General features: G+C 42.8%; 1 protein-coding gene across 4 annotated transcripts in view; it reads left to right on the top strand.

Annotated features, from left to right (window-relative positions):
* The first annotated feature begins 21,690 nt into the window (after positions 1 to 21,690).
* The window catches only part of cbfb (core-binding factor subunit beta), a 33,646-nt gene continuing 32,199 nt past the window's right edge, over positions 21,691 to 23,137 (top strand). For 2 of the 4 annotated variants that reach the window (XM_084555876.1, XM_084555877.1), the window contains exons 1-2: positions 21,691 to 22,242; positions 22,810 to 22,896. In XM_084555876.1, the coding sequence (XP_084412002.1) occupies positions 22,165 to 22,242; positions 22,810 to 22,896 (165 nt within the window). In that variant the 5' untranslated portion in view covers positions 21,691 to 22,164. The remainder of the gene's footprint in view (positions 22,243 to 22,809; positions 22,897 to 23,137) is intronic. The other 2 variants (XM_084555879.1, XM_084555878.1) reach the window with 2 other exon arrangements.

Here is a 23,137-nt window from a genome sequence, read left to right as displayed (position 1 = left end):
AGGCCGTTAAGGGATGCAAAATAGGGCTGATAGTTTCAGGGCTGATAGTTTCAGGGCTGAAACATCCAGCGCTTACACACACAAACAAACACTGACCTCTTTCACTTAGTGATAAGAGACGTGAAAACATGCTGCTTCCTGTTCTCCACGTTACCCCCCCCGCCCCCATGGAGAGGAAGTCATGAAGTGAGCTGACGTATCTCAGGAGGACTAACACGTACACACTTTCTCAGTGGAAGCACTAATTAAATACACCGATCAGCCACAACATTAAAACCACTGACAGGAAGTGAATAACTTTAACCATTTTGTGACAACTCAATGTTCTGCTGGGAAACTTTTGGACCTGGTATTCATTCATGGATGTTACTTAGACATGTAGCACCCACCTAGACCAGACCAGGCACCCCCACCCCATAGCAATGACACTCCTTGATGGCCGCAGCCATCCCCAGCAGGAGTCACAGCTGTTTTGGAGGCGCAAGGGAGACCTACACAATATTAGGAAGGTGGTCATAATGTTATGCCTGATCGGTGTATGTGTGTAAGTAACATTCATCTTCATAACAGCCTGATTTTTATCACAGAGCCCGAGATAACAGCAATATATACTGTACTACCCACACTTCACTCTGGTCTCTTGCAAAGGTGTGTTTGAACTGTACTCCAGGTCTGACATGAAACATCACACACACTCAGATGAGAAAGAATCCCTGTCATGACAGATAGAATAGTAAATGTGAGGTGGAGCGATAGGACGCAGAGAGAGTTTTAACTCAACGCACGGCGAGAGCGAGAGAGAGAGGGGAGGGGGAGGTCTTTCATCCTGGGTGCTGATGCTGGAGCCGCAAGTAAAAGGCCGGTTCAACGGGTTCAAGCATGAGAGGAGGAGAGAGGCCGAGAGGATGGAGAGAGCCATCAGACGGCAGCAGGGAAAGAGGGAGGCCGAGCACAAAGAGAGGGGAATCTTATCTACGCTCTTAAGTTTAATTACTTCTCTTTGTTCGCACTACTTCATTGTTTCTATACGTGTAAGGACAACTTTATGCATGAACAATAAAAATTTAAATAAAATAAAAGAGAAAACTTTTGATCTCTAGGTCCGTTCGACAGATTCTCTAAATTAACATTACACATTTAAGGAATAGTTCAACATTATTTGTGCTTATCACTGTCTTCAGGGTGCCTTCGAATCAGGTACACCGATCAGGCAAAACATTATGACCACCTTCCTCATATTGTGTAGGTCTCCCTTGTGCTTCCAAAACAGTTGCGAGTCATCAGAGAATGGACATGGGCCTTCTGAGGGTGTCCTGTGGTGTCTAGCAACAGGATGTTGTTAGTGGGGGGCCTTTGAGGGGAGGGGCCTCTGTGGATCCTCACACAGATACTTGATCAGTTTGGGATCTAGTGAATTTGGAGGCCAGGTCAACACCTTGTGCTGTTCTTCATGTTTTTTTTGTTTTTTTTTTGTTGTTCCTAAAGTGTTTTTGTGTGTGTGTCTGTGTCAGGCTGCATCCTGCTGTCATCAAGGAGTGTCATTGCTATGGGGTGGGGGTGCCTGGTCTGGTCTAGGTGGGTGCTACATGTCTAAGTAACATCCATGAATGAATACCAGGTCCTAAAATCTCCCAGCAGAACGTTGTATTGTCACAAGATGGTTGAAGTTATTCACTTCCTGTCAGTGGTTTTAATGTTGTGGCTGATCAACGTATATTAATAATTCTTTTAAAATGTCTTAGGGAAAATGCTGATATTCCCAAATGCCTCATCTTTTCATCATGTAGCGCTCCCTCTCGGGTTCAATACACAAGACGCAGAGAGTCTCAGACGGGTGTGGGTTTATTCTCCTGTGTGACTGAGCACCGTGAAAACTACACCGACATAAAATACACAAATGACATCTCGCTGTGTGAAACCAATTAACACAACACAATGCATCCTCAACACCATGTTTGCATAAACTGCTACAAGTAAGGAACGGTGTTTCATGAAATAAATGTATGCTCTGTTTCATACAGACACATAACACTTCTTAGAGCCGTTCACACAGCAGGTTGTTTTCATACCTCAGTCCACTTACCTTGGGTGCTAATAAGAAAGAGTTCAACACGTTGACCCTCCCGGCGAACATGCCTTTCTCAGTTTGCAGCTCTGAAGGACCGGAAGCAACACAATACAAAAGAAAAAGGGTACATTTAAACATAAACAACCTTCTTACAGGTTAGACCACCTGAACAAATTACACTAGTTCAGTTTCTCTCTTTCACTACGAGGAGGACGGTAAAAATAAATGCCCTCAAAAGTAAATAATCACTGAAAAAATAATCTACAGAGGTTCACTGTGTAGCTATGTCACCAGAGATTACAGTCCATAGAAACAATACCTGCATGATGAGTAATTTAGCAGTCGTTATGCTACTGCATGTCCTTCATCAGGTTTGTTAGCTTGATGAAGTGTCAGCCAACAGTTGCCTAGCAACAGCTGGTGTTAGCCTAGCAACAGCTGATGTTACTCACTATCATTGCATCACAAGCTCACAATTTTCAGTTTAAGGCAAAGGGCTACAACCAGGAGACGCTTAGCTTAGCTTAGCTTAATTTAGCTTAGCTTAATTTAGCATAGCTTAGTTTAAAGACTGGGGACAGCTGCTTTGGGTGTAAAAAAAAGTTAAAAAATAACCTTCAAAAAAACCTTCACCTGTTACTTTCCTTAGGTCACAGATGAAAATTTACTTCTTTGTGTTTTCTTTCTCTCTGTCTTTTTTGTGGTGGTCAACACTGATGCCTCACAGCAAGAAGGTTCTGGGTTTGAATCCATCGTCCGACTGGGGCCTTTTCCGTTTGGAGTTTAAGGAATTTCACTTTGTGCGTAGTTGTTTTTCTTACGCTAAGCTAAGCCTGACGGACTCCCTGCTCCCTCTGTGGTCTCTTCATGCAGCTGAAAACCAACCAAATAAAAATCAAAGGCAGAACAGGCACAGATATTGATTGTGTCATGGCGAGGATGGACAAAGAAAAGATGACAGCTCCGTTAGACAGTCGGGGGTCAGGAATCTTACCCCGGGGTGCCCTCACTGTCTCTGAGATATTTTAAAAAATATCAATGAATCACCAAGTGAAACAGACTCTTCCTTCTTCACACATGACGACCATATTGAGCCGAGACTTCCATCATTATTTTTTCTACTGAATAAAAAGCCAGCAAGAGGCGTAAACAACGATCAGATGACAGACTACCACACAGCACTTTGTATTTACAAATCATGCTGCCTCATACTTGCAGCTCTGAGTTATAATACAGGAAAAATCCATCCCCACTGAGAAGGATATGTTCAGATATTTTTCACATTTTCACTAAATGGAGGGAAATGAACATTTAGTTCTTCGGCAGGATTGTATTAATTTCTTACCAAATGTCCACTGGCGAGTGCAAAATAATTTGTCCTGCGTGACTCGGTGGGAGATCTTTACCAGAGCAGTCGTTTTAATAGCCAAGTGTATGAAGTAATGGCTGAAATACGATGCTTATTGTCAGCATGCTGGTCATTATAATCCATGAAGGAAGATGGGTTTCATATGGAAATGGGATCCCTGTCAGATTTAATTCGCTGTGCTTTGTAACGGTTTAATATCCCAGTTTGCCTGGAGTTGTCAGTTAAAACGAGTTCTGGGGTCTCGCCGACAACAAACGAACAAAAGCAACATGACATGAACCTTTCAGGAGCAAAATGTATTAGGACACACAGGTTTTTGGTCGAGTTGGCGTCACTGCGGTGGCTTGTGAAATTAAAAATGAAACTGCGCGGGAAGGAAAGCAGGTTAAAGTGCTCGGCCTCGGCTGTAATTTGAAGGCGTTTGCCACAGAGAGACGTCAACTCTTTGCCAATCCAGAGTATTTCAGCTCACTTTGAAAGGTGTCGCTCACCACAAAGCTGTCAGCGGCTTCCGATCTTTGTCGCTCAGGACAAGAAGAAGAAGACATCTGTGAAATAGAGAGAACGGTGGTCCAAAAAGCAGGCAAAGCAGCTCAAAGTGTAAGCATTAAACCCAGCAGTCTAAATATATTTTACAGGGACAGTTGGAAATTTCTGGAAATACGCAAGAATCAGAGGAGATGATGAATATGGCATTAGCTGAGCGTAGGTTTTTAGGAGTTTAATAGCATGTGTTAATTATCTCTATAAGTCTTCAAAGGAGATTGTAGGTAAGACTAAAATTGTCTAGCATCAGCTTATTTTTCCTGATTATGGTGACAAACTAAGCGCTTTAGTTTTAAACCAAGTGCTTGTACTCAAACACTTAAAGGGGAATTCTATGAGGTGTTTGAATAATCTACTAGGAAAAGTCGTATAAAGCTTTTTGTGCCTCTACTTGAAGTTTGATAATCCAAGTGCATCATTTGGGTCTGTTGACCACTGAATTAAAATTAATAAAAACAACCAGGGTTAAGTGGTTAAGGACCAAAAAAAAGACATTGAATAGAAAAACATAGAAGAAGTATCAGCAACAAAGGCCTGTACTTGAACGCACCGCAAAGACTGCAGCCGATGACCAGTTGGCACGCGTGTTGCGCCTGAGTGAAAAAAATTCCTCTCTATACCAGCAGGTGGCAGTAGTCTGCGTTCATCGTTCAAAACGGGAAACCAGAAGAGCTACTAGGAAGCAAGAAAGTCCTGTGGAGCTGGCCTCTCCTAAATCATGATAATCAGTTGGAGTTCTTGTGAGCTGGTTAGCTAAGCTGAGCAGCCAGAGATCTCTATAACCGACGGCTCTGTTTGACTTTTTCCATCTGATTTGTCCAACGGTGCAGGATAGCCCACAAAACCCACAGGCCACGAAAGCTCATCGACGTGCCACGACCCCTAGAAAGAAGTGAGCCTAGCACACCTGGAGCTCCAACTGAACTTTCAATTATATGTAAGAGACTGCACTGCCTGGATGAAAACCTAGAAGACATTTTCCTCTTTTTTTTTTCCATGTCTACATCCTATACAGGCCGAAGGACTCCTCCACTGTGATCTGCACATGCAAGATGACCATGAACGGAAAAAAGACTGTAAATAGATGGGACTTCTTGATCATGAGTCTAACAAGAGAGCACCGGTAAATCTGTATTTTAATTGCTACTATTATTTGGATAGATGTATGGCAATCTGGCATAACATTATGACCAATAATATTGTGTAGGTCTCCCTTGACAGGAGAAGTAAATAACATTGACCATCTTGTGACAATTCAGTGTTCTGCTGGGAAACTTTTGGACCTGGCATTCATTGGTGTGGATGTTACTTAGACATGTAGCACCCACCTAGACCAGACCAGACACCCCCCCCCATAGCAATGACACTCCTTGATGGCAGCAGGCATCCCCAGCAGGATGCAGCCTGACACAGACACACACACACAAAAATGCTTTAGGAACAACCCAAAAAAACCTGGCCTCCAAATTCTCTAGATCCCAAACTGATCAAGTGGGATCTGTTGCATGATCCACAGAGGCCCCTCCCCCCACTAATAACATTCTGTTGCCAGACACCACAGGACACCCTCAGAAGGCCCATGTCCATTCTCTGATGAGTCCCAACTGTTTTGGAGGCACAAGGGAGACCTTCACAATATTAGGAAGCACGTCATTGGTGTTGCACATAATCCCCTGTATTCACTCATTCACTCGTCCCTTTGCAGAAACAGACACCCAGCGTTTCACTCAGCACCGAGCGAGGCCTTGGATTGTTACTAATCATCATAATTTTGCATTGCATTGTGGGATCGCTATCAGATAACGGAGTGAAACTTATTTTTTTTCTCTCCCCATTCTATTCACCACACAGCCGTTGTTTTATCTGTTATCTACCAACAGAGTAAAACCGTGTCCTGTTACTTTGCAGCTGCTCTGGACGTACGCTTTGTGTAAATAGTAGATGATCATAAACCCAAACGGCGGGTGAAGCAATCAAACATTAATGGAGCCGGAGCAACGTGGTCTCGTCATGTCACACGGAGAAAAGCTCTCATTTTGGCTCAAGAGTTGCATAATTAAATGACAGCGCAGACTCTGCTTGTGCTTTGGCGTTTGGTTGAGGTTTTATAGGAAGAACTGAGTTGACAAGTGAGGCAAGTTGTGTCTCTTTTTATTAGAGAAACTTGACTGACTTTACTGCAGCTACAAAGGCACAGCTGCAGAGTTTTTATTTTAAAGGATCATCCCTGTGATTCCCCCGTCCCAGGAATATTAGATCCACACTGGGAAGAGCAGTATCAGACGTCGGGTATTAACAGGTACAATTGTATTTCTGTCATGGGGAAAACAAGATACACTCTAATTACCTTTAAAGCTGGTTGTCCACATGCAATATTATGTCTCACTTAAATGTGTTCCACTTAAATATTAGCTGCATGAGCAAAACATCAGACAGTGACTCTTTTTCAGCTCAAGAAGAAGAAGAAGAAGAGAGGAGAGGGTGATGGGGAGGCTTTGCACTGTAATTTTCTGCACTGAGGTCTGCACTCAGGGATCAAACAGAATTAGCAATCATCATTCACCTTGAGATATTTAGAGAGACTCCTGCCAATTCAATGAAGCCGGCTCCCTGCAAGCGCAAACTCCCTGAACCATCTGAACTGTTTAGATTTAAAGTAGTTATCAGAAGAAAACTCTGAGTTGCTGTTTCACAAATACAACAGATGCCGGTCGTGTCGTCTTCTGCGCTTTCAAGTAAAATCATATTCATATCGGGGCTAAATCAAAATGTTGGTTTATGAAAGACAAAAAAAATGGTTATTGGTTTAGTTTCTGCAGGGGTTGTGATGCTGGGTATGTTTATGACATTTCTGCATCCAGTGCAAAACAGGAGGTGGAGATAAATTAGTCTTTGTTTGTGACGCAGTCAGAAGATCATTAACGCAGCCCCTTTCAGTAATCATACACCGATCAGCCACAACATTAAGACCACTGAGAGGAGAAGTGAATGACATTGAGCGTCTTGTGACAATTCAGTGTTCTGCTGGAAAACTTTTGGACCTGGCATTCATTCATGTGGATGTTACTTAGACATGTAGCACCCACCTAGACCAGACCAGGCACCCCCACCCCATAGCAATGACACTCCTTGATGGCAGCAGCCATCCCCAGCAGGATGCAGACTGACACAGACACACACACAAAAACATTTTAGGAACAACTAAAAAAAAAAACCATGAAGAACAGCACAAGGTGTTGACCTGGCCTCCAAATTCACTAGATCCCAAACTGATCAAGTATCAAGTATGTTTGATGATTTACAGAGGCCCCTCCCCTCAACCCGTAGGACCCAAAGCCCCTCCACTCTGTTTCCAGACACCACAGGATACCCTGTCCATTCTCTGATGAGTCACAACTGAGGCACAAGGGAGACCTACACAATATTAGGAAGGTGGTCATAATGTTATGCCTGATCTGTGTATTAAAGGAGAACTGGGTCCTGGACTCAAAGATGGCGCCTGCTCACTTGAATAGAAGCCTGAGCTAATAAAATGTTTCCAGGTTTGCATCCGTGTCTGTGCCCACTGCACAATTTTTAGCACAAGCTTTTCATGCTATGAAAATAAAAGTTTCCAGTTTCCAAGCTGTTAGTTTATATGTTACAGATATGAAACCTTCACAGATATAATGACTTATTTTACTCTTTATACTTTCTAATTTGTTGACAGTTGATCATGTCCTGTGCCCACGTATGAACATCTTCTCTCTTCAGATCGTGGATGGCAGATAGAAGCGTATTGTTTAAGTTTTCCCACTTTGCAAAAACACACATGAACAAAAGCTAAGACATCATTAAATCCAAACTCAGACTCTGTTGTCACCACCGTCATGCTGTCCTCCTCCTGTCACCGTACTGTGCAAATCTGAAAGTGAAATTGATTTATCACAACACATCTGTGTACCTGGGTGTCAACAGCCATCGTCCTCCATCTGGCAGCTTTCAGGTTACACACACACATCATCATCCTCCTCCTCCTCTTCCTCCTGCACAGTCTCTGTTTGTGTCTCCGGACCACTAGGTGTCCCCGGCGAGCTCCAAACATCTGCATCTGCACATCACCTGACTGCTCATATGACCTGCTACCTGCCTGCTGCACAGGCCTTACCTGTCAGTTTAATGCAGCAAATGCGCATGGACACTGTTAGAAGGTGTGAGGACGTGGGTGAGGCGATGAGGACACAGGTGAATCAGCCAGGTAAGGTGGCTCAAATGCTACACAAATACAGGTGCACACAGTCTGAAGTGATCATAAAACTCAGATGTTCACATGCCATGCTTGTAAATATATAAACAGACCCACCAGACTGTTGCTTAGTTCAGCTAACAGCCCAGATCAGGATCATTTATTTAATCTTTGTCCATTCTTCAGGTCCACAATGAAATGTGTTTTCCAACCATCAAAGCTTGTGTTGCGTTTGAGTTAGGTGACTTCACATTAGGCCATATTGGCACGGGATGAACACTACCTAGAGACGTCATGTGATATAAAAATGACCCCCATGTGTGTCCGTTGTGTGTGCACATCGTTAACAAACGTACTGACGTTACCTCAGGATATTATGTCAGGCCTCTAATACTTTATGCTTCCACTCCACTACAGTATTAGCTACCTTGCAGATTTGTATTTCAACTTAAAAACAATAAAACACGATGTTATACGATCATATTGATCCCGGGGACATCCTCTTTTTACAGAAGAACGTATCAATGAATGTAATCCAGTGAATCAAAACGAACTGCCGTGCATGTTATTCGTCACAACATCCTTCAAGATTCTGCATCCTTTCAGAGTTTTCTGTGTGTGTGTGTGTGTGTGTGTGTGTGTGTGTGTGTGTGGGTCTCCAGGCTGTCGCAGTGACATCCTCCTTAATCTGCACCCAAACTCTCATTCACCTTTCATTATTACAAATTACCAGAGGTCCCCCAGGCAATGAAAGTCCCTTTAGTGGACAATTTGAATCTGTGAAGGTGCAGATGAAGTTTTCTTGCAAACGGACTAAAGTTCTGTTTGCGTTCAGGGTTTCTGTCCATAATTCAGTTTCCGTCACGGCCTTTCTAAATACACTGCCTGGCCAAAATAAGTCTCCACCTGGATTTAACTAATCAAATAGGTACCAGCCTCCTATTGGATAATTACTGCATGGGTGATTATCTTTCACCTGGCAACAAGTTATTTAACCCCAACAGATGCAATGAGTAGCTTCCCATTTCTTAAACAACCATGTCTAAAGACACATCCTGTGAATGTGGAAAAGATGTTAGTCTGTTAGAGAAGGGTCTCATGCATCAAGCAGAGAAAACATCTAAGGAGATTGAAACTACTAAAACTGGGTTAAGAACTGTCCAACGCATTATTAAAAACTGGAAGGATAGTGTGGAACCATCGTCTTTGAGGAAGAAATGTGGTCGGAAAAAATCTTGATTGATTGTGATCTGTGATCACTTAAACATTTGGTGAAATCAAATGGAAGAAAAACAACAGTAGAACTCAGGGCTATGTTTAATAGTGAAAGTAAAAGCATTTCCACATGTACAATGTGAAGGGAACTCAAGGGGTTGGGACTGAACAGCTGTGTAGCCTTAAGAAAACCACTAATCAGTGAGGCTAACTGGAAAAACAAGGCTTCAATTTGCTAGGGAGCATAAAGATTGGACTCTGGATCAATGGAAAAAGGTCATGTGGTCTGATGAGTCCAGATTTACCCTGTTCCAGAGTGATGGGGGCATCAGGGTAAGAAGAGAGGCAGATGAAGTGATGCACCCATCATGCCTAGTGTCTACTGTACAAGCCTGTGGGGGCAGTGCTATGATCTGGGGTTGCTGCAGTTGCTCAGGTCTAGGTTCAGCAACATTATGTGTCCAAAGAATGAGGTCAGCTGACTACCTGGATATACTGAATGACCAGGTTATTCCATCAACGGATATTTTCTTCCACGATGGCACGGGCATATTCCAAGATGACAATGCCAGTCCCTTAAAGTCCAGTATGAAACCCCATGTATCGTATAGATCTTATAGATTATATCCCTTATATGCTCACTAGAAAGGAAGCAAAATTTAGACACGAGGAAGAAACAGTGCTGCACAGGTAGGTTAATTCATCCAAAGATATCATCATCCACCTGCAGCTCTTCTAAAACTTACTAATTAACATGTCACATACCATTTATCCTATTTATGGAGACATGACACGACCAAGGCGAGGAAGCGATTAAGAGTTTTTTAAGCTCGTTTTTAACCAAACTTTCAAATTATATGTTCTGTCCTATAAAAAACAAAGAGTTAAAATGATCACATCTGTTATATGTCGTACCTCTAATTCATATTAAACCGTGATCTGTAAACCAAAAAGCTGTCAGATGCCTAATGTGTCCATGTCCACGTGCGTCGGTGACATCTTTGAAACCATTGATCGGTCCTTGCTATGATGAGTGATGTTTCCTTGGATGATGCAACGCACTGCTGGTGAGCGGGGCCCACCCTTCCGTTTCAGAAAGGCGACAGACGCCCGCAGAAAACTGACAGGATGCGAGAAGAGGAAGTTCGGTTGCAGTCTTTCTCAAATAATAAGGTTCCGGTGAAAGACTGAACTTTTTATTTTTTTTGAGTTTCCTTGAACGTGTCTCACCACTCAGCCGAGTGACTTTAGATCTAAAAAGCAGGTGGGAAGAGAAGTTGGTTTTGGTTTTTATTGTGGAACATCTGTGGGTGGTGCCGTCTTGCGACTCTTTTAACAACCAGACACTCAGCTGCTGTTAGAGGAGTTTGTTCCAAATGGGGATGAAACTTCATCAGTCAGTGCCTGTGATGCCTCTTAAATTAAATCATTAAACTGACTGACTCACCTGTAATAGAAGATACTTCTGTCAGTCACAGTTTTATGCCTCTATGCTCTTGTTCATACTCATTTCAACCTCAGATGTAACATCAACCGGCTGTTTCTTGTACTTACTTGTGTCATGATTAGATTCTACATGCATGATTATCTTGTTCCTCCTGCTGCTCTCTTCTCCTCTTTCTGTCTCTGTCTTTTCGTTTTTGTCACCTTACTGCTTGCTCTGATGGTTTCAGGCCTGGTTTTGTAAAGTGTCTTGAGACTATCTGTATTGCTATTGACGCTATATATAAATGAAATGTAACTGGATTGAATTCAGAACTGAACGAGCCCTGTACGCCATGACCTGGATGAATCTGAGCCATGCACACACACATGCATATCTTACACGACTACGCATGTTTTATGTGTTTTTATACGAGCTCACTGCCGTGTCGAAACGCATATAGGTGAAGAATTTATAGAGTGATGTTAAAAAGATCCTCCTCTGAACTTGTCCCCCTCTCTCATTCATGCATTCCTATCCTGAGCAGACGAACATAAAGATATATATGTATGTTTAAAAAAAAAAGGACTGCCCCAGGCATTAAATCAAGCCAGCCTCTTTGCATGTTTGCCCTTCCTCTCTTTCTTTATCTCTCTCTCTCTCTCTCTCTCTTTTTAACTCTCTGTCTGAAGTGGAACAGGTGATCCACCTTGTGGTGAGCCTAGGCCACTGCACCACCACGCCCAGGGATCAGGCTGCTGCATGCAGGACGGGCTACATGTTGATGAGAGGAGGATGCAGTAACACAGAGTGTAGAGGATCCACTCACTGTTAAGACTGATTCTTTCTACGTTTTACATCTATATCGTGTTTCTCACTTTCTCTGCTGCAGATTAAAAAAAAAAAAAGAACATGCTACTCAATTCACCAAAGAGATTATTTATAGTCCTCTATCACTGGTCTGTCTGTTGCTAGGATACAAGCCAGCTCACAGCTGTCAGACTTGCAGGCTGGTTTGTTTACAAAAACTGAGTACAGTACGGTTACAGTACACTTTCTGTAAGGTGGACGTCCACACGGTGAGCGTCTCGCCAGGTTCATCCTGACCTCCTAGCCTGACAGCAGCCATGGAGGGAGAGTCGTGGAAAAGGAAAGAAAAAATGCTGACACTGTTTATTTTCACGGTCTAACGGTGTCTAGTTGCCACGGCAACTGCCCTGGCTTCTCAGCAGCAGCAGCAGCAGCAGCAGCAGCCCCTCGGTAACAGAGGATTGTGGCAGTGGGTAAACCTGAGGCTCCTTGGGTGGGAACAAGGCTGCCGTGTTGCCCTCTGCTGGTCCACAGGAAGATCCACACATGAATCAAACCATTGCCTCCCACTTATGATCTCAGTTAATACAAAGAAAGGTTTTCTTTTAAGTGGACATATTATAGAGCTTTCACTGGTGCTACATACTCCAAAATCTTTGTTAAAGGACTAATCCAGTTTAATGCAGCCAAATCTTTTGTTAATGTGCTAAAAGCAGCCGTTTGTTCGTGCCCCTGCAGTTAGCTGCTGGAGAGCGAATGCACGTCTTAAATCTCTTGAATGAACAAACACTGCAGGGTTACTACAACAACTGCCACATTAAATATCTGCCTCTGGAAATATGCATTAGCATAAACAATGAGTGTTAATCCACCACAGACAATAGCCCCCGCCCAAAAATAATCCAGTTTCCTCCTGACTCCTGTGAGTAGTGTTTGCTGAAGGCTAACGTGTCTGCCTGTGCAAAGGAAGTAATGTTTTTCAAAGTAGAGATAAATGAACTGGATGTTCATGACCCATTTTTAAAGATTTATGGTTTTAATTGGAAACAAGTGAGCTGGGATTTTAAGCCAAAGGAGGCTTTTCATTTAAAGTTGTTTTTTTAAAGATTAGGGAAATAGTGTTAGTTACTTTAACTCACGCCCTTAGGTCACATCCTTGGGGGTGTAGTGTCAATATTTCCACTAGGGGGCGCCAAAATCAGACGTTTTCAACGTGGACAAAATCTGCTTCTATGCAAAGAAACTGAGCCAAAGATATTTGCTTTATTTATTTATATTTTCTCTAAAATTAAAAATTGGAACACAGCATATAACAGCCGTGCCTCATGGTGAGGACAAATTGTAGAGAGGTCAAGACTCCAAGCAGCACTTGTAGTAAATGGAACAACTTTATTAGACTGGCACTTTTTTTGGCTCGTGGCATTCATCAGGGTCGTCAAGAAACACACACACACAACACAACTTACATAATTTATGAAGTTAAAAAAAAACAAAAAAAAAACTGTGGTTTTAAATGGAAACAACTAATCATGTACATGCACATATAGGCCTACATATAATCCAATAGGGCACCTGCAAGGTGGAGGTGGTCATGTGGCATCAGGCCAACCAATCACATACCTCCACATATATATACATATATATATATATATATATATATATACCAGACAAGGAAAGACCTAAAAGTGTGATATTGTGTATATTATCATGTTGTCAAAAAGCAGTATAAACAGGACAAGGTACAAAAGTATATGTGTGCAAAATAGGAAAAACATTTAAAAATCTAATAAATATAAATTATATCAAAGAATTAAATTGTGTGATGAAAATTCACAGATAAAAAAAAAACTATTATCATCTAAAGCACTATAAAAGAATTATAAAATAAACCTCATTAATAGAAAGGTCCTCTTTCATACTGTGAGGACGAATAGCATTCACAATTAGACAAATTATTTGCTATAATTGCCGCCACTCTTCGCATCCTAACCATATTTGCGTGATCCCACAAACACACACGCCCTTCCCTTGGTCTCTTCGAGCAGCCAGACAGACAAACAAACAAACAGACAGACAGGCAGGCAGACGGACAGACGGACAGACGGACAGACTGGCTGACTGTAACACTGTAAGCGATATACTTAAATACTGGACCATGCGCCGTTCCAAATTTGTCTTTCAGCCACGGGATCCCACCGTCTGACCGAGAATAAACACACACACACACATGCAGGCGTCTCCGCTGCTCTATACTGTACTGCTGTCTGTCTGTCTGTCTGCGTGTGTGTGTTTGCGTGTTGAGGGCCGCAGTTAGCGATGTAGGGATGTCTGGGTAAAGGAAGGAGGTTGATTCTCAGTCGCTGATGTAACCAGGCTGCCAGAGTCGGGTCACAATGACCCACGTGCGGCTCTCTTTATGGAGCCGCCTGGTAATCTGTCTGTTGCTAATGGTCATTTAATCCTGAGGAGAGTCATTGACCCTTCGTAGCTGCTCTCGGTGGGTTCACCCGAACTTTTACTGACCCTCAACGACTCCTTGACCTTAACACACAGTCAAACTGTTTGTGGTTCATCAACTGCACACAACTTTTATCTCTCAAGTTGTGCCAAAAATAATTCAATGTGCAGAGAAAGAGAAGCGAGAATAAAACCTAGTTTATCCCTCATACATGATGCATTTGCTTCTTTAGCGCTTTAGCGTTACAGCCAGATGTCTGTTTCCACTCTTGGTTTCTTTGAAACTGATGCAGACAGTCGAGAAACCTGCAAACGCCTCATTTCTGCGCCGGATTGCGTTTGAACATCTTCATGAAGGAGGCAAGAAGTGGAACACAGAAAGAGAGGCAGACAAGGAGTCACTTTGTTCCTGTTCGTGCTCCGCTCCCCGTTTATACCCACATCACTGTGGTGAAGAGTTTCTCGACGTGCGCGCATTATCTCAAGTCAGCTGCGTGTCACTGCGGCATCATCAGCTTTTCCCTGGTATTGATGCATTTGAAATATTTATTAGGCAGCAGTAGCACCTCATAAAGCAACAGACAAAGCCTGAGTATTTCTGTAAATGTTCTTGAATAACAACGAGGACGAACCGAGACAAAATCGAGACAAAATCGAGGACGACTTCTTATTCTTTTTAGTCTGCAAACAGCTAGACTCCATGTCTCAGCGGCTGCTTTTAGTCCAGACAAAAACCAAAGCATCTAAAGGATTAAATCTCATCTTTGGTTATTGAGCATCCAGTATTTACACTTCCTCTTTGTTAGAAAGAAAATCCATGATCTGACTGTAATTGGTAAATTAAGTTTGACAGTAATGAGATACGGTTACATGTTCTGTTGCCAAATGATGAAGAGAAGAGAAGAGAATGAAGAGATGTAAACTCATGTGGATGTGACATTTTAAACTATTGGACGGCTGATAAAGCAGTGTGACCTCTGCAGGGAGGGCTGGAGCCTATCCCAGCTGTCACTGGACGAGAGGCGGGGAACACCCTGGACAGGTCTCCAGTCTATCACAGGGCTAACACAGAGAGACAGACAACCATTCACACTCACACCTACGACAAGTTTAGAATCACCAATCAACCTGGACAGTGGGAGGAATCTGGAGTACCTGTAGAGAACCCACACAGACACAGGGAGAACATGCAAACCCCACACGGAAAGACCCCAGTCGGCCGATGGATTAGAACCCAGAACCTTCTTTGCTGTGAGGCTATGACTTGAGTCATAGTGGGTTAATATTTCTCTACACACAGCAGTGGGCTGCCACTCAAGGCTGCTGGCTCAAGGCTCATGGAGTTGCAGGGGGATGTAAACTTGTGACCCTCCGGCCCCAAAGCTGCTTCTCTATCCACTCCTCCTCCTCCATCCCTGTTCACGATTATATTAAAAAAGCAGGAAGAGTTGCAGAGTTGAGTTGAGGTGCAGGAAAAAGTGAATGTTTCACTTTTTTTTATTTGGTAGATGGCGCAACTGATCAATCTGTTAAAATCTAAATCTAATTTTCAGTTTTCTGACCAAACAAGTGAAGTTGACATTTATTGTTTTAAATGTCAGAATTTAAATCCATGCTTTGAGTACAAACAGGTAGAAGCGTTACAGCACCATTTACCATGTCAAATACCATCAAGTTATTAATATTCATAATCTTCCTGTGACGAACATGAACACTCAAACTTTAATCACACTTTAAACATCTGTGCAGATATTTAAGCCAAAATGACCGACATATTTACATGTACGAAACTTTTCAAACTGACTGAAATCATTCTGATTAGAGAGTCCAACATAAGTACATTACATGGACCCAGAGAGTGAGATATATTCGTGTAGTTTGGCCGGATGTGGAGCATCAAATATTTCCCTTTACTTTAATCACACTGAATTAATTCAACGGCAGAAGATAAACAAGGTCGGTCTGTTCTGATTGAGGGTTGGTTACGTGAGGCATTTTTATTCAGATTATTAGTGTAATACTAGAGTCCATGTAAATTGAGAGCAACATTATCGGTAAAATGATAAGAATATTGGTTTAAAAACACTAATGTTAAATAACCACAGCTTCCCCCGGCTTCTTAAAACCTCACACTTCGAGATATGATATATAAGACTAAAGATAAGGCTCCATTCAGCCTCCCACTCTCCAGCGTTAGTTCCAAACCCGCCAGCCTGGAGATCTACTTGTCGCCCCGTTCACTGATCAATCATTTATTTGGACTGGACTACCCACAAACTTTAAGAGCACATGAGGCCCGAGCGCGCTTAGCGAAAATGTTTCATCGAAATTATTTTAAGATATGAGATCAGCTGTTAGACAGAGAAAGAAAGGCCGGGCGCATCCCGCGACGTCCAGAGAAGAGCTCTGGTTTCAGTTTCTTTAGAAACTGAGAGAATATTTTTATCGACACCCAAGCTGCTACGAGATCGTCATCGATCAGTGATGCTGAAGATGTCACGAAAGCATGCAGAAGCTAGTGTTTGGTAGGTTTGCGGAGGAAGACGTGCAGCTGCTTAACAATGAACAATGAGAACGAGTTACAGCTTGTGGACACTAGTGCTGCTGCTGCACCTTTAACCCCACATCCTGTAGCGAGAGAGAAATACAACAGTTAAATGTACAAAGGTCTTTTGTGGTATAAATCATGACATTCATCAGACGTCTTTTGCCTTTTCTAGAGGAAGGACGGTGCACTACCCTGGACACAAACTGTTTGCCCTCCTGCCCTCTGGGAGGAGATACAGGAGCAGGACCAGTAGACTTTCATTCATTCATTCATTCATTCATTCATTCTGTAACTGCTTGTCCCGTGAAGGGTTGTGGGGGATGCTGGAGCCTATCCCAGCTGTCATCGGATGAGAGGCGGGGTACACCCTGGACAGGTACCAATAGACTTAAAAACAGCTTTTACCCCTGGGCCATCCGTTCCATGAATGCTGCTAATTCATAATTAAGTGCAACATCTTGTATTTTAAACAGCACGGTAGTTGTTATTTTTAAATCACGTGTTATTTATTGCCTTCAAATTAAAAATTTCAAATATTGGCTGGACCAAACTAGACGGATGTGAACGGGAGTAACATTTGAACAAAACAAATTAGTGAGCTAAATTAAACCTGAGTAAGCTACTGAGGTACTCAGGGTAAACTATCGTAGACTTGACTTAAACTAACTAAACTAAACTGAACTGAACTGAACTAAACTAAACTAAACTAAACTAAACTAACAACAAATAATCTGAACAAAACCTCACGTGCATCGCTCCACATCAAACTCACAAGCTAAAACTTTAAAACTTGCATGACGTGACCCGGAGTGAGTCGTGTCCAGTGTGCTGTGCGAAGATGAGACCTGACTGCGTGTCAGAACTGTTCGCCATGGCAACCACAGATTTTCTGATTAATTAATGAACCCTTTTACTGCGTCACCACCAGCCGCTGCCGTTAATCACTCACGCACTCTTTGGCCTGCAGGCAGCTCTCACACAGACGAAGCAGTAAAATGGTGAGCTCTGTGTGTGTGTGTGAAAGAGAGACAGATCTTCAGGCTGTTTGAGAGCGTTTGGTAGAAATCAATGACACGGGTGTCATAAAAGGAGGGTTTCTTTTCATTAAAAAAAAAAAAAAAAAAGGATTCAGACCATATGCTGCAGCCTGAGGCATCGTTTCTAACTCTTGTTAGGCTGAAAAGTAATGATTAAAACATTTAGCGACTCATCCTGAACAGATGCTCCATATGTAGGCCATGTTAGTTTTACACCAAACTTTTACCTAAGTATAGGTAAAATGCCACACACTCTATTATTTTGTTGGACCACCTTTAGCTTTGATTACAGCACCCATTCTCTGTGGCATTGTTTCAATAAGCTTCTGCAATGTCACAAGATTTATTTCCATCCAGTGTCGCATTCATTTTTCACCAAGATCTTGTCTTGATGATGGGAGAGTCTGACCACTGCACAAAGCCTTCTCCAGCACATCCCAAAGATTCTCAATGGGGTTAAGGTCTGGACTCTGTGGTGGCCAATCCATGTGTGAAAATGATGTCTCATGCTCCCTGAACCACTCTTTCACAAGTTGAGCCCCATGAATCCTGGCATTGTCATCTTGGAATATGCCCATGAACATCAGGGAAGAAAAAATCCATTGATGGAATAACCTGCTCATTCAGTATATTCAGGTAGTCAGCTGACCCCATTCTTTGGGCAACATAATGTTGCTGAACCTAGACCTGAGCAACTGCAGCAACCCCAGATCATAGCACTGCCCCCACAGGCTTGTACAGTAGACACTAGGCATGATGGGTGCATCACTTCATCTGCCTCTCTTCTTACCCTGATGCCCCCATCACTCTGGAACAGGGTAAATCTGGACTCATCAGACCACATGACCTTCTTCCATTGCTCCAGAGTCCAATCTTTATGCTCCCTAGCAAACTGAAGCCTTTCTTCTTCTCTGATTTCTCCATTTCTACCTTAAAGACAATGGTTCCCCACTATCCTTCCAGTTTGCGTTGGACAGTTCTTAACCCAGTTTTTGTAGTTTCTTCAATCTCCTTAAATGTTTTCTCTGCTTGATGCATGCCAATGATTTGACCTTTCTCTTTCCCACAACCACAGGATGTGTCTTTAGACATGGTTGTTTAAGAAATGAGAAGCTACTCATTGCATCAGCTGGGGTTAAACCCCAACTGATGCAATGCAGTAATTATCCAATAGGAGGCTCGTACCTATTTGCTTAGTTAAATCCAGGTGGCGGCATTTTTTTGTTTTGGCCAGGCGGTGTATATTTAAAATATTAATGCTTCATTAGATGTGTTTCAGTTCTTCTGCACCCAGACATATATTTCTTTCATCCCTCCATACACTCAGACAGCCAACCGCCAACAAAACAAACAACGCAGCATGTCACGACAGAGACACGCTGCATGAGAATGTATACACACACAAACAGACTATTTTTACCTGCCGGTTCTTGTTCCTAGTTTAATTAAGATCTCTGTGTGTGATTACAAGACTTCAGCGTGAGTCTAATAGTCAGATTTACTATGTGTGTGTGTATGTGTGCTGCATGTCAAGGGCTTGTTTTTATCTGCCTGTTCATTACATAATCAAACATTCATTCCTCATTGTGTTGCAAGTGCCAGTACATCTCAGCTGCTGTGCTGTAAATATATAAATCACAGTCCGAGCTGTGAGTGTGTGTTTAAATTAGTTGGTCCCGTAGTCACCTTAAAGCGCTCTAGCCTCTGGTGTTTTTGACATTTTGACTTGTCACGGCTGGAAAAGCAAAAACGAAACAGATTTTATCAACGATAACTCATCATTTGTCAAGTCTAAACCCTGACAGTGATCCAGCATGCTGAATACCTTGGAACCAGTTCAGCTAAGTGTCGTCCCATCGATATTATATCTTGATATCTGCTCTGAAAAAAGGCAAGTTCTATTGTAATGACAGAAACAGCAACAACATGTGTAAAATACTGAAGAGAAACTTTGCTGGTTGACACGTCACCCTGTGAAAGAGGCGACAAAAAAAAAAGTGGAAGCCAGCTCAACTTTCTAGGTTACGCATCTCGCCCGACACGTGGCGGCAAGTGTCGGACGCCGGCTTGTTCATTGAAAATGTATTCTAGCTTGTCAGACTCTCTCACTGCTTGTGTGAACATAGCATCGAATAAAAAACCACTGGCACAGATAAGTGACGAGTTGGAACATTTAGCAGACGATTAAATCAGATATTGGGCGGCACGGCGGTGTGGTGGTTAGCACTGATGCCTCGCAGCAAGAAAGGTTCTGGGTTTGAATCAAGGGACTTTTGAATGGGGACTTTTGAATGGGGCCTTTCCATGTTCTCCCTGTGTCTGCATGGGTTCTCTCCGGGTACTTCCTCCCACCGTCCAAAGACATGCACGTTAGGTTCATTAAATTGGCCGTAGCTGTGAGTGTGAATAGTGAATCTCTCTGTGTTAGCCCTGTGGTAGACCTGGAAACCCTTCACAGGACAAGCGGTTACAGAAGATGAATGAATGAATGGATAAATCTGATATTTTCCTCAGGTGTTGGTGGAAACCACAACAGAGTAACAAGCACGTATGGCTTGGAATTTGAACTAACACTGCGAGATGAGGGAATAATCTACCATTTGCTACATGCAACGTGTAAGTTGAGGTCTTCTTTCCATTCCCCCCATGTGGCTCTTCCCCAGGAACTAGAAACCTTTGGAGGAACTTACCTTAAGTCTAGCATTTGGAGCGTTTTGAACGTCTCTTTCCCTGTGTTGAATGATGCCATTTGCAAATCAACAGCAGCACAGCTTGAATCTCCTCTGTGTTTACTGTCTGTGGAGACACACTGATGCCTGATGTCAGGCATAGTTCTCTGGACTGGATTGGACTACTGGACTGGTTGATGTCTAGTCGGGTGCCAGCGTAATTATATTAAAACAATATTTTTTCATTCACCAGTACAGGAAACGGTCCGAGGAAACTTTTTAGTTCCTTTAAAAACGTTCCTGGGCCAAAGGCTGCAAGCGTGGACTTAAAGCTCCGTACTAGTGCACTACTTGAGCATAAATGTACCTTTCCACAACTGTACAGCAATATGACGAAGGCAGTAAATTTAATTCATGAAGTAAATATAAATTTTCTCTCACCTTCAGAAACTGACAGTTGTTTCTTATGATCTGTTGAAGCTGCACGGCCTGGTGGAGCAGTGCTCTGCATGTTTGATGTCTTTCCTCTGCAGGATTTCAGGATCATTGTAAGTTTGTGTAAGTTCTCTTTTAAACACAAACTGTCTGCCCCCTCTTAGAGCCCCCCCTCCCTCCTTCCCTCCCTCTTTCACTTCTCACATAAGGATCCTATAAAGTTACTGCGGTCGAGAACTTGAGCATGCGCAATGACGTCCCCGAGTAGCGTGTGTAGTAGTATTATTATTGTGAATGGGGCGGGGTGGAGGTGTGTGTGTGCGTGGGGCGGGGGGGCGGTATTTTGGGTGTACAGTCACAAGAGCGACTCGGCGGAGCCAGGAAGTAGACTGTTGATGCATTCAAGTACTTTGAAAACCGTCGTAATTCTGACTTTTGACAGCTGCGATAAAAAACTTGGCCAAGTGTCACAAAGAAAACGGACTGTGCTCTTTCCCTGTCTGCTGATGCATGTTATTAACTATTAATTATGGGCTGCTCTCTCCGTTTTGACTTTCAGATACACTTATTGTGCGTTTAATAGACATATTTTTTTGTAATCCACGCTGATATGTGGATGAAAATTATAAATTAGGCCACATGCCAGAGGCCATGATATAACTCTGTGTCATGTGACTCCCGGCAGTAATTAAAACCACCAAACTATCAGCTAAATCTCGTTTCTTTCATCGCCCCTTTGTGCTTTTACGCGTTTATTTGCGCCTCGGTTCACTTTTACGCACGAATAACCGACAGGCCCCACGGAGGAGGAGCACTTGAAAGTTGCAGGTAGACTTGAGACGCAGACAGAGAGCGCTCATTTGTTGCCACTTGCTTGAGATCAGACGCTCGTCGAGAGAGAGAAAGAGAGAGAGAGGGAGGTAGAGAGACACCAGGACACAGCAAGAAAGAAAGAGAGGGAGGAGGGCGGAAGGGAGGGAGGGAGAGAGAGCCGCACCGTCAAATTGAGCCTTATCTATCGGAGTGGGTCACTTAATAAGAGCCATCTGGAGCCAGAGGCGACCCGGAGCGCGCAGGAGCCGCAGCCAGAGGCAGATCATCATTGTATGAGCAGCAGTCACAATCACAGAGGCCAGCAGGAGAGAGCACATTGCTCCACACAGAGAAGAAGAAGGAAAAAAAAAAAACACACACACACAGACACGGAAGAGAAGTGAGTGAAAGAGAAGCTGAGTGAGAGGCGGACGGCAGCGCACACAGTTTAACTTTTGCTCTGCGGGATATTTAAAAAAGAAAAGAAGAAGGGAAAAAAAAAAGAGGCTAAAAAAGTGAAAGTCTAGCGGCCGGAAAGTGTTGCTGAAGATGCCGCGGGTAGTCCCGGACCAGAGGAGCAAGTTTGAGAATGAGGAGTTTTTCCGCAAGTTGAGCAGGGAGTGTGAGGTGAGTCTGCGTTTCTACTCACTGGATCCATTCTGTTAGACGGCGGAAATAAAGACTGAAGGAGGCTCGTTAGAGGAGGAGAGCATGCTCTGGCGGTTTATTTGCTTAAAGCTTCAAATTTGCTTGATTCTTTAAATCAACTTTAGTAGTGGAATGAGATAAAGAAAAGACTGGCAGCCTTCAGAGAAGATTTACAATAAGTTATTTTACTGTTTCCTTCATGAAATTGAGGAAAACGTTTCACTTTTTATTCTGTTTCTTCTTTGAGACTCTGCTCTTTTACACATTTTATATTTATGTAATGCTATTAATCACGTTTTCTTATATTTCTTTAAACTTTTTTTTCTGAAAACCACAAACAAAGAATGATGATAATGATAAATCAAAATTCCCAGGGCTTATCTTCAAACTGCAGCCTAGTGCTGGCAATGAGCATCCCCATTCACTGTCAAACAGCCTCATTCCCAGTGTTTTTCTATGTTAAGTCAAACTCATGCTCCACATACTCTCACTGTACAGCAGGTAAATATGCGTTGTTTATCACTTATCTTCTTCTTTTCCTTGCAGATTAAATATACCGGGTTCAGAGACCGGCCCCATGAGGAGAGACAAGCTCGCTTCCAGAACGCCTGCAGGGACGGACGGTCAGAAGTAGTGAGTACAAAGCTAAATTTTAGAAAACACCTAAAAGGAATGTGGTCCTGATTACTGAATATATAGCACAAAGAGATGTGTGGAGACAATTTAACTCTCATTATCAATAAACTCTGTGCCGCTTTTATTTAAATCTATAGATATATATATAGACATGCATGAGGCCGTGTTTCGTTTATGTGTCGGTGTATTGATGTGTCCCAGCACCAGGAAGTAGACGTGTTATCAGACATGCAAACCC

Source organism: Chelon labrosus (assembly GCF_963514085.1).
Source record: "Chelon labrosus genome assembly, chromosome: 11".
Lineage (NCBI taxonomy): Eukaryota > Metazoa > Chordata > Actinopteri > Mugiliformes > Mugilidae > Chelon > Chelon labrosus.
This window is presented reverse-complemented; position numbering and strand designations above follow the sequence as displayed.